We start from the raw sequence: 18,535 nt of genomic DNA on the forward strand, positions 1-18,535 counted from the left end.
TCCGTCGATTGATTGGATATGTTCGCTACTCTCACGTATCCTCTCGCGTCGCTCTCCCCAGGGGCGGCTCGGGAGGCGACGACCCGGCCGCCCCTCTCCCCCACCTCCCTTCTCCGCCTCGCTGTCGCCTGAGCGGCTGCCGGCAAAGCCGCGCGTCCGCAAGGACGGCAGCGGCAGGGCTTTCCTCGTCTTCTCGCGCTCGGGCGGTCTGGGGAGCCGCCCGGAGTGGCGACAGTGGTGACCGCCAGACCGGCGCCGTTCCGGCCGGATCTGCCGGGGTGGCTAGCGGCAGGGACGACGACGACGGGGACGGAGGATAGTGGCGGTCGAGGTGAGTTGCACCGGGTGGAGTTGTGGGTGATGGCGGTGGGGATGGGGTGGCGGTGGTGAAGGCCGCGGATCCGGCGGCGGCGCGGCGGCCGGCGGTGGGCAGCGCACGCAGGTATCCCGCGGTTGCCACTGGCGTTCTTCGGCGCTCCTCTTGGCGTCGGCCGACATTGGTGGTGAGGAGGACGGCTAGATCTGGCTCCTCTTGCCCAGATCCGGCGCGTCCTCAGGTGGGGACGGGGTGGATTGGAGTCCGGTCGTCTGTGCAGGTGGTGTGAATATTGCAGGTACCCTGGTGTGCAGGTGACATTTGGTAGCTCCCGCCGTGGATGCTATGGTTGATGGGTGCTCCAAGGCGAAGCTCCGCTGTCGGTGCTAGCAACAGTGACGCCCTTAGGCGCCGTTCACCTTCTTGAAATCGTTGCTACTGAAGCCCTCATTCAACTCCACTTCAAGAGATTTCTCCGGGTGAAAACCTAGATTTGTTAGGATCGGACGATGTTGTCGTTCCGTCGGTGTAACCTTCTTGAAGGTTTCGTTTTAGGAGTTTTTTCTCTTGTTGGACGGCTGTACTTAGGTTCAGTTTGTCAATGTCGAGGTTTTCGCCGGTTTTCCTTTAATTAACCGTGCTGCTGTAAAGTTTTTGGGTCCAATTTTCCTTATAAACTGGATCAACTCTCTTCTTCTATAGTGAATTGCAGGAGCTCTTTGCCTGTCCCCTCGAAAAAAAATATACTCCCTCCATCCCAAAATATAAGCATTTTTAGCATAGTGACAAGTCAAATATTTGTAACTTTGACTATTAATAACAAAAAAAATAAAAGGGATTAATCATGTAAAATCAATGTTAGTAGATTTATGATTAAACACACTATCACAATATGTAATTCTTTTTATTTAAAACATCATACTTTTATAGATATCGTTGGTCAAAATAGCATCTCAAATACCGTATCAAAGTCTAAAAGTGCTTATATTTTGGGACTGATGAAGTATACTGCAAAACATCTAGTCGCAATAGTATATATATGAATATATTATTAATATGCATTGGTTGGTGATGTGTGTGGTTTGATTCTGTAGCAGGAGCTTTCTTCTTTTTTTTTACCAGAGTGATATAGGAATCATTAATACTTTACATACTGATTGCGCCATCATAAAACCCTTGACAAAGTGAGTAAAATCTTCTTTTACGATGTCCCCGCAGGCTTTGAGAAAGTCCCCATTGAATCCATCTGGACCGGGTGATTTATCTGATGGAAGAGAGGCAACCACTTTATTTATCTCCTCATGAGCGAAAGGTTCCTCAAGACAACTTAGCTCACAATGTGCTGTAAGCAGTTCCTGCAGATTAAAGTGCACTGTTGGACAGTTTGTTTCCCCCAATCTCTCCTTGTATGCTGCCCAGAGGATGACAGCCTTGATCACTGAAATCTTCTCCTTGTGAGTCTGTAGGGAGCAGGGTTGGAAATTTCGGACCTCGGTCATTTCGGTGACCCCCGATACGATATTAATCCGGCTGAAAGTTTTGAATTTTTCAATTTTTTCATGAATTTGGGTAATATTTGTTCAAATTCAACTAAATTTCGGGATTTCGGTGACCCCCGATAAAAACCCTAAACCGATGTAGTGAACCTGGTAGGGAGGAGATTTTGTTTTTCCTGTCTTATTGTAGCCATGGCATGAAAAAATTTGGTATATATTTTTCTCTCCAAATTTGATCCATTTGATTGTGCCCTTTGTTTCCAATACTAGTTTACTCCCGGTTTGGGAACAGACGACAGAGACAGGGTTAAAAATGACAAGATTTCTGCTGTGCCAGAATGCCAGATAAAAACACGTGCAGCGCAACCAAATTATATTTACAAGAAGCCTGATCAAAAGAGAAAAAAGGGGATAATTGCATTGAACGATATGTACTCTACAACCAAATTATAACTAAGTACATTTGTAACTATAATGTTCTTGTGACAATAAATAATACAGCATCCCAACGCGACGAACAATCAATTTTTTTTTTGTTATAGAAAAATATTTGCACGGCAAATTGTCCCTGCACCTTGTGCACACAGCCATTCAGCCAAAGAATGAAGTGAAATGAAAAGCCATAACAACAAATGGGAAAAGAGCTGGAAAACCTATCATATATGGTACAATTAGCATTCAAGTAGCAATAACCCAACATCCGTTGAGGTATACTCCCTCCATACTCGTAAAGAAAGTCGTTTAGGACAATGTTTAAGTTAAACCTTAGGAATATAAATCATGAATAACTCTCAAGTTGTTGAGTCTGAAAATGTAAAAATTATATGAATAGATTTGTCTTGAAAAATACTTTCATAAAAGTATACATATATCACTTTTCAATAAATATTTTTATAGAAACAAGAAGTCAAAGTTGTGTTTTGGAGACCGTATAGCTGTCCTAAAAGACTTCCTTTACGAGTACGGATGGAGTATGTAATTGTACGCAATATACTTTTTTTATTTTTCTTAAAATAGGTTATGACGCAATATATTTTGGCTTCAGTTCCATCGTTGCCAACGGCCTTTGCAGCTTCGGCTTCAGTTAACTTGTGGTAGCTCCCATGGCCGTCTTCAGTTTCCAAGAGCTCCTGATCATCTCAAGGTGTCCAGCCACTTCCTTCATTGTTGGTCTCCTGTTGGTTTTTGGATGCGTGCATCTCAACGCCAACCTCCCAATATCATCAAGGGCATGAATGTCTTCTTCTTCTGTGATTCTCTCATCAAACATTGCCTTTCCATGTATGTCTCTGTTGTAAGTTCTCAAAAATTTAGACACAAGGAGATTATCCCCTTCTTGACATACTGGTCTATTCCTGCTAATGAGCTCCAAGAGGACAATACCGAAGCTGTACACATCGTTTTTGACCGTTGGTATCCCACACTTAGGAAAACTTGGGTCAAAGTAGTTCTTATAGCAGTTCATATTGTCATAATCAAACATAGCATGCTTGTTGCCCTCAATAAGTCTGGGTGAGACTGAAAAGCCTGCTAGCTTTGGCACAAAGTTACCATCGACAAGTATATTGGGTGTCATAACATAACCGTGTGGGATATTGGTTCTCATAACAGAACCTTGTTGGATGAGACAAGAATGATTGTGTAGTAATGCTTCTGCAATCTTAATTGCTATATTCAGGCGTGAAACCAGTCGGACAGCTTTTACACCGTACAGAATGTCATAGAGATTCTCTCTAGAAGGATACTCGTATATAAGAACTAAAATCTCCTCCTCCAAGCAGCAACCTAAAATTTTGATGATGTTCTTGTGAACAATTTGGGACTGTATCATTGCTGCATTGCTAAAAACCTTTTTCTGGGCCTTGTTTACCAGATTGCATTTCATCACAGCCACCAATGTATTATCCTCAAGTTTTCCTTCATAGACATCAGTGTTAGATGGATCTCCCTCCCCTTGAGCCCAACGGCTCAAGGGGGCCTTGACCCGCGCCCTGATCGGGGGCGCCCAGCCCAATGGCTGGTGGGCCCCCGTCACACTGTGCCATATAAAGAGGGGTGGAGGACGGGACGGGATAAGACACACAAAAGGAACGAGGTTCGTCGCCGCCGCCACTCCACCCCATAAACCCTAACCGATCGAGGGGGCGCAGCCAGTGACGGGAAGTCCACCGCCGCGCCACGCCTCGTCGTTGACACCGTCGCTGCTGCAACCGCATCACCGCCATCGGAACCGAGCACATCGTCGCCGCCGTCCACGTCAAGCCCGCGACGACAACGACGATGGCCGGCCGGACTTCCTCTTCCTCAACAACGACTGGTCACAACCCTAAATCCTCACTCCCTCTTTGTTCATTCATCTATTGTTGTTCATCCATTGCAAATAGAACCACCCGACTAGATCTAAGCCTAGGTGATCCAATAGACAACTCTAACAATGGTATCAGAGCCATCCTAGCGTTTAGTTTGGTTCGGGGATAGACATCCACAGAGAAGAAAGAAATCCAAAGAGAAAAGCAAACGATCCAACGGATCAAAAAGATCGAAACCCTAACCCTAATCTTACCTCGTCGCCGGCCGTCGATGACGCCGGCCACGGAGGGGGGGAGGGGCAAAGAGGCACCGCCGAGGAGCCACTCGACGGCCGCGCGCGCACCCGCGGGTGCACGCGCGCGCCGGCGAGGGGGCCCGTGGCGGCGCCGCCATCTCCGTTTTTCGGCCGCCGCTCTCTCTCACACGGTGGGGGCTAGAGACGGTGGGGGGAGCGGAGAAGAGAAAAGGAAGAGGGCGCAAGGGCCGCTGGCGGCGGCGACGCCGCTCCGCTCGGCCGCTCCGCCCGGCGGCGCGCTAGAGAAAAAGTGGACGCGCGGCGGCGCAAGGGTCGCCGGCGTAGATGACGCCACTCGGCGCGGCCGCACCCGCCCGCAAGAGAGAAGAGGCTAGGGTTTCGGCCGGCCGGCGGCTGGGGTCGGGTTTTTTTGTCCCTCCGATCTCAGCGCCCGGCCGTCCGATCGAAACCCTAGCGATCGGACGGCCGACGGCGGCCGGGCCGAAAGCGGCCCAAGTGGGGAGCGCGCGGCGGCGGCTTTCCCGGCCCAGGCCCAGGTTGCGGCCTGGGGGAGGGGAGGGGGCGCTCACCCGCGCGCAAGGTGGCCATGGGCCGACCGGCAAAGGCCGGAAAAGTTCAATTTAGGTCCCTCGGGGCCGAAAGAAAAAGAAAAGAAAAGTTTAATAATAGGTCCTCTCAGAAGCTTTTTCAATTATGTATAATTATTGTGATTATTTCTAAGCAATTTGAACCAACGTGAAAATTGTTTAGAGAATAGATAAATGTGAGAAATGCTTCTGAACATGTATTTTGTATATTTTCATGCAAATTACAATAGAATTTTGAATTGTTTTTACATGTTTTACCTCTGTTTAAATCTGAACCAACGGGAGAATTTTACAGAGTAAATAACAAAGTTTTGTTATTGTTTATACGAATTGTATATAGATCTTCCGCTGCAAATAGATGAAATTGATGAAAATTAGTGTTTCTAAAATTAAATTTCAAACCAACGGGAGATTTTAATTTTAGGAACATTAATTATGTGCTATGATGTTGTAATTTTTCTGACCAACGTTGATAATTGCAATGTTATAGTTATGGCTTTATGTGTTATGTCTATTTTTTGCCCAACGGTGATGTAGACTTAATACATAATAATTTTAATGTTAATTTTTGTTCTCACAATACATGATCATCTCAGGTGGCTACTCCTTGATGGGTTACATTAAAGATATTCCGACCCTGAAAGGAGATAACTACGAAGAATAGAAAAGAGAACTCGACCTTGCTTTTATCTTGGGAGAGGTGGACTGGGTGTTGACTACCCCATGTCCTATAGAACCTGCTGAAATTTTCAGAGGTGAAAAAGAGTCAGATGCTGAATGGCAAAAGAGAGAGAGGGACAATGCTTCCCTCATCATGTCGTATGACATTGAGCATGCGAAATGGTCTTCAGCCAACAAGAATTGTTTGGCTGCGGTAAAGAACACGATTGAGCCAACCATATTGGGCTCAATCCCAGAGTATGACACTGTCTCTAAGTACCTCGAAAGTATAAAGAGCCAGTTTACTGGTTCTTCAAAGTTTTATGCGACACAGCTGATAAAGCAGCTTGTTACAGAGAGGTACCATGGAGGTGGTGTAAAAGACCACATTCTTAGGATGAGCAACATGGCTTCCAAATTGAAGCAAAAAGATTTGGGCATCTCAGATGACTTTCTGGTCCATCTGGTTTTGTCCTCATTGCCAAAGAACTTTGACAACCTTGTTGTCAACTACAAAATAAGTACAGAGAATTGGAATATTGAAGAGCTCATCTCTAATTGTGTGCAAGAGGAGGAAAGACACAAAGAGACCAATGGTGACTCCATTAACCTTGTCAAAGATAACAAGGAAAAGAGCCACAGGTCACCCTCCTTAAAAGAAAAACAGCCTCAGCATCTGCCTCAGAAACAACAGTTTACAGTTGAGACAAGATCAGTGTCTACACTGCAAGAAGACAAGACATTCCAAGAAAGATCATCCTGACTTCCTGACAGTGATCATGGCAAAGAAAGGTGAGAACATTATTACATTTGTAAAGAATCTCATTATGATTGGTTATTCTAGATCCACATGGTGGATTTATTCTGGAGCAACTATTCATGTGTGTAATTGTTTAAAGGGATTCCGTTCAATGAGGACTACGTAAAGAAGTGAAAGATCCATTAGAGTTGCCACTGGAGTTGAAGCAAAAGTTGAAGCTGTTGGAGATTTTCGCCTAGAACTCGCGAATGGCTTCACACTTTTACTTCCAGATGTTTTTATGTCCATTCTTTGCAAAGAAACTTGATAATAAGTGTATCCAAATTGGATTCTGATAGATATGAAATGGCAAATGTGAACTATGGTATAATAATGAATGTATTGGTCTTGTGTTGCAAGATCAGTTTTATTTGTTATCTCTTTCTGAGAATGTGAATGTTGTGTCCTCGTTGACAAAAGAAAAGAAAGCGAACTTCTGATGTCTCATCGAAATTATGGCACTGTTGTTTATGCCATATTTCGAGGGGGAGAATTGAGAGACTGGTTAAGAATGTAGTTCTTCCTCCATTGGAGTTCTCAGTTTTAGAACGATGCATACAATGTATAGAATGCATCGGTGCCCAAAACACCGTATGAGCTATGGATCCTCCGTGTGTGGGGGAGTCCTGCAAAGGATAAAGTATTTAACCCAAAACAGTAAGCTGCCGTTTTATTGGCTATTCTGAAAGATCAAAGGGTCATCGTTTCTACTGTCCAAACAGTTATACAAAGTTTGTAGAAACGAGACACGCCGTCTTCTTGGAAGACGAAATGATTAGGGGGAGCTCGGTAATTCGAGAAATTGATCTTGAGGAGAGGCGGGTGTCTGTACCCGCTCCGTCGACTCAGGAACCTTTCTTCTCTCTACCTGCAAATGTTGTGCCAGCAATGCATGCCGTTGCGGTACCAACACCTGTTGTTATCTCTCCTGTGGCAACAATGAATGAAAGTGAGGAACCTGTTCTACAGGATTCAACAGAAATTATTGCCACATCAGAGGAGGAGCTGCAACAGCCTCAAACAGATAATGTGCCAGAATAGGAGGCCCCTAGAAGGCCTGAAAGAGTCGCATATGGAGGATGATCCCATCTCATATGAAGAGGCCATGAGAAGCCATGAAAGATGAAATGAAATCAATGAAATTAAATGATGTCTGGGATTTAGAAGAAATTCCTAAAGGAGCCAAAACAGTAGGCTGTAAATGGGTCTACAAAACCAAATATGACTCTAGAGGGAATATAGAAAAGTTTAAAGTGCGACTCGTGGCAAAAGGCTTCACGCAAAGAGAAGAGATTACAATGAGACATTTTCTCCAGTCTCTTGTAAAGATTCCTTCATAATTATAATGGCACTAGTGGCACATTATGATTTGGAATTACATCAAATGGATGTAAAAAACGGAAATTCTAAATGGTGATTTAAAACATGGCATAACCGAAAGGTTTCGTCATGAAATGAAACGAAAATATGGGATGCCGTATAAAGAGATCCATTTATGGGTTAAAGCAAAGCTTCGAGACAATGCTACTTGAAGTTTGATGGAACAATAAAGAAATTTGGGTTTTCAAGAGAATGTAGAGGACAACTGTATTGATTCAAAGTTAAGAATGGGAGACTCATTTTCCTAATTCTGTATGTAGATGACGTTCTACTGGCTAGTAGTGATGTCAATCTACTACAGGAAATAAAGAAATTCTTGTCCTCAAACTTTGACATGAAAGACCTCGGTGAGGCTTCATATGTTTTGGGCATAGAGATTCACCGAAATAGAACAAAGTATGCATTGGGATTTTCTCAAAAGGCATATATATAGAAAAGGTGTTGAAGAAATTCAATATGTACAGATGCAGTGCTACACCTGCTCCTATAGTCAAAGGCGAAAAGTATGGGGCATCGCAATGTCCCAGAAATCAGTATGAGCTCAATAAAATGAAAACAAAGCAATATGCGTCAGCTGTAGGAAGCCTACAGTACGCGCAAGTGTGCACACGACCTGATTTGGCATTTGTTACCGGGTTATTTGGCAGATTTCAAAGTGATCCAGGCCTAGAGCACTGGAAATTGGTATAGAAAGTCTTGCGTGATTGCAAGGAACAAAAGGCCTCATGATGTCTTACAGAAAAGCAGAATCGCTCCAGATAGTGGGGTATTCGGATTCTGACTTTGCAAAAGATAATACAAAGTTAACATCGGGATACATGTTTACCCTGGCAGTAGGAGCTATTTCATGGAAAAGCTCAAAACAGACTACCACTGCAGGGTCTACCATGTATGCCGAGTTTATAGCATGCCATGAGGCTACGGGGCAGGTGAACTTGCTAATGAAGTTCATACCCGGTTTTAAAGGTGGTTGATAGTATTGAGAAACCACTAAAGTTATACTGCGATAAAGAACCCACAGTAATGTACTCTCACAACAATTAGTCAAGTGGTGCTGCCAAACACATTGACATAAAGTACTATGTTGTGAAAGACAAAGTCCGGGATCAAACAATCAGTCTCGAGCACATAAGAACAGAAAGGATGCTCGCGGATCCGCTCATGAAAGGCCTACCTCCCAACATGTTCAAGGAACATGTAGCATGCATGGGTTTTAAGGGAAGCCTTATGAATCCTGGACTATAGGGCCCAAAAGTTAAAGTATCTGTTTCTGAATAGAGATGTGTATAGTGGCTGTCGAATCCATCGGTAATTAACCGTGACGATGAAACATGCTCTATATGTAAATCTGTGATGGAATAGAAAAAGCTAAAGGAAATAGTGAGATCAAGGGGGAGAATGTTAGATGGATCTCCCTCCCCTTGAGCCCAACGGCTCAAGGGGGCCTTGACCCGCGCCCTGATCGGGGGCGCCCAGCCCAATGGCTGGTGGGCCCCCGTCACACTGTGCCATATAAAGAGGGGTGGAGGACGGGACGGGATAAGACACACAAAAGGAACGAGGTTCGTCGCCGCCGCCACTCCACCCCATAAACCCTAACCGATCGAGGGGGCGCAGCCAGTGACGGGAAGTCCACCGCCGCGCCACGCCTCGTCGTTGACACCGTCGCTGCTGCAACCGCATCACCGCCATCGGAACCGAGCACATCGTCGCCGCCGTCCACGTCAAGCCCGCGACGACAACGACGATGGCCGGCCGGACTTCCTCTTCCTCAACAACGACTGGTCACAACCCTAAATCCTCTCACTCCCTCTTTGTTCATTCATCTATTGTTGTTCATCCATTGCAAATAGAACCACCCGACTAGATCTAAGCCTAGGTGATCCAATAGACAACTCTAACAATCAGATGACCATCCTTTACCAATTAAGTGTGAGTAATTTTTCGTGTATCGACTTACTTCTTCCTTTGTGAAAATTCTTCCATCAATGCTGAGTTCTGGTAGTATATCAGAATTGCTGGTATTCCTCTTAGAAATGCCAAAACAGCGTAGCACCGAGCTAGTAGATCTGATACTGCTTGTGCCTTGTCCACTCCCTATATCCAATTCATTTTCTGTTCTCCAAAAGAATCGCCGGCTTATGCTTCTGTCACCTCCACGCAGAGCTTTCCAAAGCACCAGAAGCCGTTTTGTGACATTGTTCATTGTAGGACGTTTATCACTATCCAAATGTTACACATTCTGTTGCCAACTTTCCTATATCTTCAAGAATCTTTATATTGCTTGCTTGTGTTATTTCTGCATCAAATATTTCCGTTGACACCACTTTTCCTTTGACAAAGGCTTTACTGAAAGTTTCAATCAAGCTATTTCCCCCAGCTTTTACCCTCTTTCTGGTGATTAGTTCCAAGAGAACTATCCCAAAACTATAGACATCACTCTTTCAGGTAATCCGCCCAGTGTGAAGATATATAGGATCCATGTAATCCATACTTTTACAGTATTTGTACATCGAGTAATGCCTCCAGAGAGATGCCTTGACAGTCCAAAATTAGATACTTTTGCTGTAAGACTATCATTTAGAAGTATGTTTGCTGGCTTAATATCACCATGATATACAAGGCTGTCAAGATCAACTGATAAGTGCATCGAATGCATGTAGCTCAATGCTTCTGCGCACCCGATAGCAATGCCCAATCTTGTATCCAAAGAGATGGAAATATCACTCTTGTGAAGTGCATCTTCAAGGTTCCCATTGGAGATAAACTCAGTTACCAACATTAGGGTGTTTTCCCCTGTACTATAACCTATGAACTTCACTACATTCTTATGGTTGATTTTACTATGAATGCTTACTTCTTCCATGAACTCCTTTCTCAAATCGGTATGGATATATCTCTTCACCGCAACTACATCACGGTCATAATCATCAATGAATCCTTTAAAGACTTCTCCGAACCCGCCTTTTCCAATGGGAATGCTATAGTTGCCCGTAATTCTCTCAATATCATGTTTTGTAAAACTCCTAATATTACTATTATCATCCCATTGACTATGATCTCCTGTCATAATCGTGTCTTCAGGAAGTTCCATTTTATGCCAACAATAAAATTCCCACTTTTTGAAACTGTTGATGACCTCACTCTGCAAAAGAAAAATAAATGCCCTCTATGAGGCATTATACAGTTTAGTTTGGTCACACTTTTATATATACAGCTTATTTTATTTTGCTATAAATTATCACATTCTCTTGTTTCTCTTGAAAACAATGGAATTGATAGTGCATTTGCCTGCCCTACTTTTTAGAAATTAGAGGGGGTGAAACATGGTCTTTTTTTTTCTCCTAATTAAACGCATAGTTACACATCATCAGCAGTCAACAAACACCATATCTATCTATTATATTATTGAAACAAGATGAAAACGAACCTTCATCTACACTCTTGATGACTACTCCCTCCGTCCCACAAAAAATCAACCTAGGTGGGGATGGGACAAGTTGTTTTTTTTTTTGGGATGGAGGGAGTACAAACTTACAACATCAAATAGAAAAAAAAAGGAATCCAGATCATAGTTATTGTTCTAATAAAGCATATAGTTCATGTACATCAAATACGATTCATACTGAACGAAACCCGGAGTTAAAATTATGCTCCCTTTGTTTCATAATATATACCTGGGAACTTTGACGCTGTTTTAGTTTGACCACTCCTATTTTATAAATAAACTTATATGTATTAAAAAAATATACCATATTATTGAAGTATGCTACACGGAATATAAACATATAGATCTCATCATTCATCACAATCGAATGATCTAGAAAATATCTGTGATCAGACTATAACAATTGCCAAATACTCCCTCCTTATTTTAATATATGACGCCGTTGACTTTTTAATCAACATTTGACCACTCGTCTTATTCAAAATTTTTATGCAAATATAAAAATACTTATGTCATGCTTAAAGAACATTTGATGATAAATCAAGTCACAATAAAATAAATTATAATTACATAAATTTTTTAAATAAGACGAAAGGTCAAACATTTGTTAAAAAGTCAACAGCGTCATACATTAAAATATGGAGGGAGTAGTAAGAAGCGGAGGGAGTAAAAAGAAGAATTCATGCCAAAACGCTTGAATGGTCTGGAAAGAGAGGAACTCCGGGTGTATTTCGGGCTTCTACATGCACGCTAGCTCAATTTGCTTGTGCAAAAGATTAATGGTGTGGAGAATGGCCGGTCTGGCCTTGCTAGTGTTTCCTGTACTAGCCAAGAGCCGTACGTTGGCAACATCATCTCACAATTCTCCCGTAATAACTATCTAAGGAAAGAAATGTAGAAGATACATTGTAGCATTTCACAAATAGATATCATTTTCCAACTCAATTGATATAAGAGAGAAGTGTAACGGGAACATAACATATAACGGTGCTCTATGTAGGATCGAATCATTGATCTTACACTCTACTTCTACATACATACCCTGGAACTCCGCGACAGATACACGCCCTCCACCAACAACAGCTGAGATACCGAATAGCAACTCTTCTGGCAGATGCTCTCAGTTGTATAGTAACTCTTCCTGCAGGCTCCTGTAAAGGCTAAATATGTGCTCCAGTTGTGAGAATATCAAGCTTGGACAGCCTTTGCAGGTGAATGCATGGTTATATATTACTTCACCAAAACAGGATATGGACACATGCACATTAGTTAAGTTACATCCCCCCATCTATAATATTGTATTGCATGAGTATGTTATAAATTTAAACAATTTGGTAAAAGAAAATATGCCCAGAATCATTATCAAGAAAATAGAAGTTGCAGTGTTAATTTAAGGAAATGAAAGAAAAATACTCTTCATTGTGTAGTCTAACCAGGTTATAATTGCACAAGACTCCAAATGAAAATTAGTTATAAATAACCGATATTCAAATAGAAATATTTTAAAAGTAAGAGCACGCATATGCGATCTAGACATAGCTAAACTCAGAATAAAAATAGAACAAAGTAAAAGCATTGCAGTCGAGTTGCATTATAGTGCTAAGAAAAGAGTTGACCTCATTTACAAGTTGTAAGGCATGTGGATTTTTTATTTTTTTTAAAAAAAAACAAGTTGTAAGGCATGGTAACATGGGCTGTGAAATATGCAAGGTCAATGGCTACCCCCAATGGGGCAGATCCAGGGGTAGTTCCCAGTATGTACTGGCATACCCAAAAACTAAAAAGGAAAAAGGTTCAAACATCACCTACAGATTAGTAGCCTCAATTATGAAAAGGATTTTCATGTTTATAAAACTCAGTTATCATGTTCTGCACACCAAGGAACTTTTTTCTGCTCCACCACTGCGTTCAATAGATCATCAGCCAGATGAGCCCTCACCAGCTCACCACTGCGTCTATCCCACCCATCGCCTGTGATTGGCGTCAGCTGGTTGGCCTCCTCGTATCAAGTTCACTGTCATTTCGGGGTTTGAAGTGCAGCTTGGCCTCTCGATTGGGTAGCTCAAGCTCCTCTAGCTAGATAGTTCATGGGAAAGGTTGGGACGAAATCGATTCCAATGGGCAACTGCAGATGTAAACACATATACTGATATATAGACATATTAGATTGGTCGCTAATTTCAATTCTATCTATATTCAGGATCATGAATAATGCCAGATCTGATCACATCTTGTTGCACGAAATCAATGTAAAGACAAGAGGAACAAAGGATCAAGATTTACTAGTGAGCTCGAATCGAAGGGGCCAGCCACTCGCGCCCTCGGCGGCGGCGGCGGTGGGGAGGGCGCCGAGCCGCTGATTCCGGGAAGGATGGCGATCTGGTCCAGTCTCCACGGAGCTGTAGAACCGTGCGGCCCACTTAGACCCATCCAAATTTGGATCGCCACGATTTTTTCTTTTTGGAATACGTCTATTTTATATCCCTCAACTCGTTGAATCACATCCCTATAAACCACAAAACCAGGTATAACACCTCCCCTAACTTTAAAAATCAGAGCAAATGGATTCCCTCAGTGGTTTTGAAAACGGTTCTTCTGATGTGACAAGTTGACTTGGTCTAAATCTACTGATGTGGCAGCCTAGTCATCATCAAATAAGTTGAAAATAGAAATGAGTCCCACTCCCACAAGTAAGTTGAAAAAAAGGTAGGGCCCACTAGTCAATCCCCTTCTCCTTCTCATCCTCCCTTCCTTGTCTCTCTCTCTCTCGCGCGTGCAGGCAAGGGCAGGTGGCGCAGAGCGGTAGAACGACAGCAGACCACCCATGCATGGCCGCCGGCGGTTCCTCCCCCCTGCTTACGGTCACGGGTGACGACCTCCTCCCAATGCTTGTGCCGCGGCCAAAGACCCCTCCTCCGCCTACGGCTGCGACCGGCTACCCCTCTCCCCAAGTGCGCCGATGCCGGCGAGCTCCTCCCCACGATCGCGCGCGCCCGGAGACCCCTCCCCCCACGTGTAGCCGTGGCCGGCGACCCCTTCCCCCTCGCGCAGCACTGCTGGTGAGATCCTCCCCTCCCCTAAGTGCGGCCACGGCCGGCGACACCTCCACCCGCGCATCATTGAGGCTGGCAACCTCCTCCCCGCGTTCACACCGCTACCGGCTACCAATTCCCTCGCGTGTGTTGCTATCGGCGACCTCCTCCCCGCGCCGACACCACCGCCGACCTCCTCCCCCCGGTTGGCAATGCCTTCCCCCGTGGCGTCCGGATGGCGACTCCTCCCACGTGCTACTGAGAGAGGAGGAAAGAGAGATAGAGCGAGAGAAGAGGAAGAAGATAGGATGGAGCAGGTCGCTGATAGGTGTGGCCCACTGTAACATACTTAAATTTTTATGGAAAAATTTTTGCGAAAAGTTTTAGTTATGTTCTTCTCGATCTTTCCATTGGAGCAACCTTGCTTGCTTAGTTATGGAAATATGCCCCACTCTCCCTTGGGTTAAGTATTAACTATTAATAGAAACATCGATTTAACTCATATTTTTTTAAAAAAACTTATATAGATGGTTTTTTGAGAAAAAAAACTCACACCGCGTAGAAGTTTGAAAAGCATATGTTGTGATAAGCCGGGTGACTGATAAGCTGGCCCAATAAGCCGGGTGAACTACACTTCACTACTGCATGTAGGTAAACCCCAGCACAAGAGGACATCTCCTTAGCTCTCCAATTCTGTCAATAGACACATCAACAGACATATACAACAACGGGTGTGTTTTCCTTTTTAGTCATATAGAATCCATATCAAGCTAACTAATGTTCTCATGACAACAATGCAACATGCAACACAACCAACAACAGAATAAAAATACATGCAAAAGAGTGTTTTGATGTAAAAAAAACGACAATGTCTATCGTGAAGTGAGAATGACTACAAGGGATTATGAATCTTCGACCTCTGAATGAGGTAGCGCATCGATCATCAGGTAGGTCCAGCTTCAGTCAACAAATTGTGAGCGACGAGACAATGCCATTGTGCATTCAGGTTGAATCAACATTCTGTAACCCTCATGGCCGTTACACCACCTTCTGATCTTCTTCAAGCGTTCTGCCACCTCCTTCATCGTCGGCCGTTTGCTCAATTTCAAATTGATGCAATGGAGTGCCAACTTTCCGATCTCTTCAAGGACAGGGATATTTTCTTCAGTTGCAATCCTCTCATCAAACATAGCTTTTCCACTTTTGTTCATCTTGTATGCTCTGGCGAATTCAGAGACTAGTCCATATTTCTCCGGACAATCTCCAGCTGGTTGCTTCCTTGTAATGAGTTCCAAAAGAACAACGCCAAAGCTGTAAACATCGCTTTTGAGTAGCACGAGATTAGTGTGCCTATAGTACGGGTCCATGTAGTTTCCATCGCCTTTAACCATAGACATTCTAGTTGCATTATCCTCGGTAAACCTTGTTGACAATGTAAAGGCTGTGACCTTTGGCACAAAACCATCGTCCAGAAGTATGTTGGATGGCATGACATCACCATGCCGGAGGGCGATACGCGACGAATGGAGGTGTTCTAATACTCGTGAAGTCTTACTTGCAATCTTCAGGCGTAGCTCTAGTGGGAAATCTTCTTTACAATGCAGAATGTCTGAGAGGTTTCTGGCAGCATACTCATATACTAGAGTTGGAGGATTGGCCTCCAAACAAATCCCCAGAAGTTTGGTGATGTTCTTATGGACAACCGGAGACATGATGACCATTGCCACTCTGCTACGGAACTCCTCTTTTCCAGCCTCATATCTATCAAAATATTTCTTCACTGCAACCAAAGTATTGTCCTCAAGTGTTCCTTTGTAGATGTTATAAGATGAACCTGTAGCAAGATGACTCGAGTAGTTCTCTGTGACTTTCTTCAGTTCCCCTTCCCTGAAAATCCGGGCATTGCCGAGTTTGTTACTTGAGCTGGAGCTAATGATTTCTGGTGGTGATCTCCTGTATAATCGCCTGATTATGTTCTCCTCCTTTCCATGCTGAGCTGCCCAAAGCATCAGAAGACGTTTCTCCACATCATTAGCATTAGGACGTTTATTAGCGTCTATTGCAACGCATTCGACTGCCAACTTACCTATCCCTTCAAGAATCTTCATATTGCATTCATTTGCTATTTCTGTATCCAACAGTCCCCTGAATCCTTTTCCATTTGCATAAGCTTGATTGAAAGCGGCAATTAAGTTAATGCCCCCTTTTTCTTTTACTCTTTTTTGAGATATAAGTTCCAACAGAACAACTCCGAAACTATAGATATCACTCTTTCGAGTAACACGCCCTGCCGAAAGATATATAGGATCCATGTAATCTATACTCCCTTTAACATTTTCAGTATATCGAGTGATGCCTCCAGAAAGAGACTTCGAGAGCCCAAAATCTGCAACTTTTGCTATAAGAGTGCCATCTAGAAGAATATTTGTAGGTTTGATATCACCATGACATATAAGGTTGCCACTTGATAAATGCATTGAATGCATGTAACTCAATGCTTCTACACACCCTATAGCAATGCCAAAGCGTGTACCCAAAGGGATGGAGATGCCACTGTTGTGAAGGGCATATTCAAGGTTCCCATTCGAGATAAACTCAGTTACCATCATTAGAGATTTTTTTCCTATACAATAGCCTATAACCTTCACTATGTTCTTATGGGTAACTTGAGCATGGATTCTTACCTCTTCCATAAACTCATCTCTTAAATCTCCACGTATATATCTCTTTACTGCAACCATGTCATCTTCATCGTCAAGGACCCCTCTAAAGATTTCTCCAAATCCACCTTTTCCAATGAGAGTACTATAGTTGTTTGTAATTCTTTCAATATCACCTTCTGTGAAAATCCTAATATTAGGATTGTCATGGACCGTACGCATTGTCATCCCTTGCCTTTGGATGAGATTATTCTCCCCTAACAATATATATTGAGATTCGAAGAAATTGTTGACACCTGCTTGAACATAAATAATGATATCAATTTATTAATGCCCTTTGTGAGGGAGTAACACAGTTTAATCCTCCAATCTTTGAATAAAGAGGATGAGTTCTCTTTAGTCGGCAGTGGATATAGGAGGAAAAGTATATCTTTGTGTTAATTAGTATATATATGCGGTAAATTAATACAAATATTTCTACCTCTAACTAGGGCCGGCCAGAGGGAAGGTGAGCACCAAAAAAACAAACAAAGACGGGGGATTTTCCATTGAAGCCATTCAAATGCAATCAAATTGAAAACAAGAAACATCCCGTAGAGATCCTCCCATCTAGGGATGGATAACAAGCCAACTCGGCTTGTTTGAGCTAGCGTGCAGCTTGGTTTGTTAACATTAACGAGCTAGAAGGCTAGCTTGGCTCGACCCACTAGCTAGCTCATTAACGAGCTATATCTCATTTATATCATATTAACAATTTCAAAATTTATCACTTTATCATACATTAACATAATAATAAGCACTAACTAATAAAGAACTCTCTAAATACGAATACGAATAGTTATAATGTAACTAACAGATTAAGCGCCAGTGAAAAAGCACTAAATATACAAAGAAATGGTCGGTAGTACAAAAATTGTTTTTGCAGACGGGCTAGCCACACGCACGCACGCACAAAATGGTCTGCAAATGGTCTACGAATACAAATAGTTTTAATGTAACAAACAGATTAAGCGCTAGTGAAAAAGCACTAAATATACAAAGAAATGGTCGCTAGTACAAAAATTGATTTTGCAGAAGGGCTAGCCGCACGCACTAAATGGTCTGCAAAAATCGCTATTTCACGTGCGGGTGCTTATGTCATCTGCACGCAAAAATAAAAGTCCAAAAAAATAAAAAACCAAAAATCACGAAACCCTAACCCTAGAAGTCGTCGCCGCCGTCCTCGTCGTCGCTGTCGTTGCCATCCTCATCCTCCTTGTTGTCGTCAGGCGTAGGGGCGGCGGGATCCGCACGGGAGAGGAAAGGGACGCTGGGTCCGCCCCTCACATCGTTGATGCCGCTTGTCATCATTGCCGCCGCCGACTGCTTGGAGGTAGATCCACTGCCACCAAGCCTCCCCACCGCCGGATCTGTGGCCGCCAAGCGTCCCCACCGCTAGATTTGCCGCTGCCAAGCCTCCCCACCGCCGCGCCGCGCCTCCCGCCCACCACTGCCGGATCCTTCTCCCCTAGCACCACCGCCGCCGGATCTGCCCCTCTCGAGGCCAGCCAGCTGCGGATCCGCGAGGGAGGCGGAGAGGCCCCTCCACCGT

At 43.6% G+C, this 18,535-nt stretch overlaps 2 protein-coding genes and 2 pseudogenes across 2 annotated transcripts; 1 reads left to right on the forward strand and 3 right to left on the reverse strand.

Annotated features, from left to right (window-relative positions):
* Positions 1-2,207: 2,207 nt before the first annotated feature.
* LOC112936998 (putative wall-associated receptor kinase-like 16) lies at positions 2,208-4,037 on the reverse strand. Its single transcript, XM_066305898.1, has 2 exons — positions 4,032-4,037; positions 2,208-3,940 (listed from the first exon to the last, which is right to left on the reverse strand). The coding sequence occupies exons 1-2, from the start codon at positions 4,035-4,037 to the stop codon at positions 2,897-2,899; spliced, it is 1,050 nt and encodes a 349-aa protein (XP_066161995.1). The 3' UTR covers positions 2,208-2,896.
* A 1,511-nt stretch (positions 4,038-5,548) lies between these two features.
* Positions 5,549-6,801, forward strand: LOC107279258 (uncharacterized; annotated as a pseudogene).
* A 1,999-nt stretch (positions 6,802-8,800) lies between these two features.
* On the reverse strand, positions 8,801-10,898 carry LOC107279383 (wall-associated receptor kinase 3-like; annotated as a pseudogene).
* Positions 10,899-14,962: 4,064 nt separating this feature from the next.
* LOC112936966 (probable serine/threonine-protein kinase PBL10) lies at positions 14,963-17,182 on the reverse strand. The gene has a single exon (XM_026021622.2). It carries the CDS (start codon positions 17,170-17,172, stop codon positions 15,244-15,246), a length of 1,929 nt encoding a protein of 642 aa, XP_025877407.1. The 5' UTR covers positions 17,173-17,182; the 3' UTR covers positions 14,963-15,243.
* Positions 17,183-18,535: the final 1,353 nt, after the last annotated feature.

This window comes from Oryza sativa, chromosome 11 (genome assembly GCF_034140825.1).
Source record: "Oryza sativa Japonica Group chromosome 11, ASM3414082v1".
Classification (NCBI taxonomy): Eukaryota; Viridiplantae; Streptophyta; class Magnoliopsida; order Poales; family Poaceae; genus Oryza; species Oryza sativa.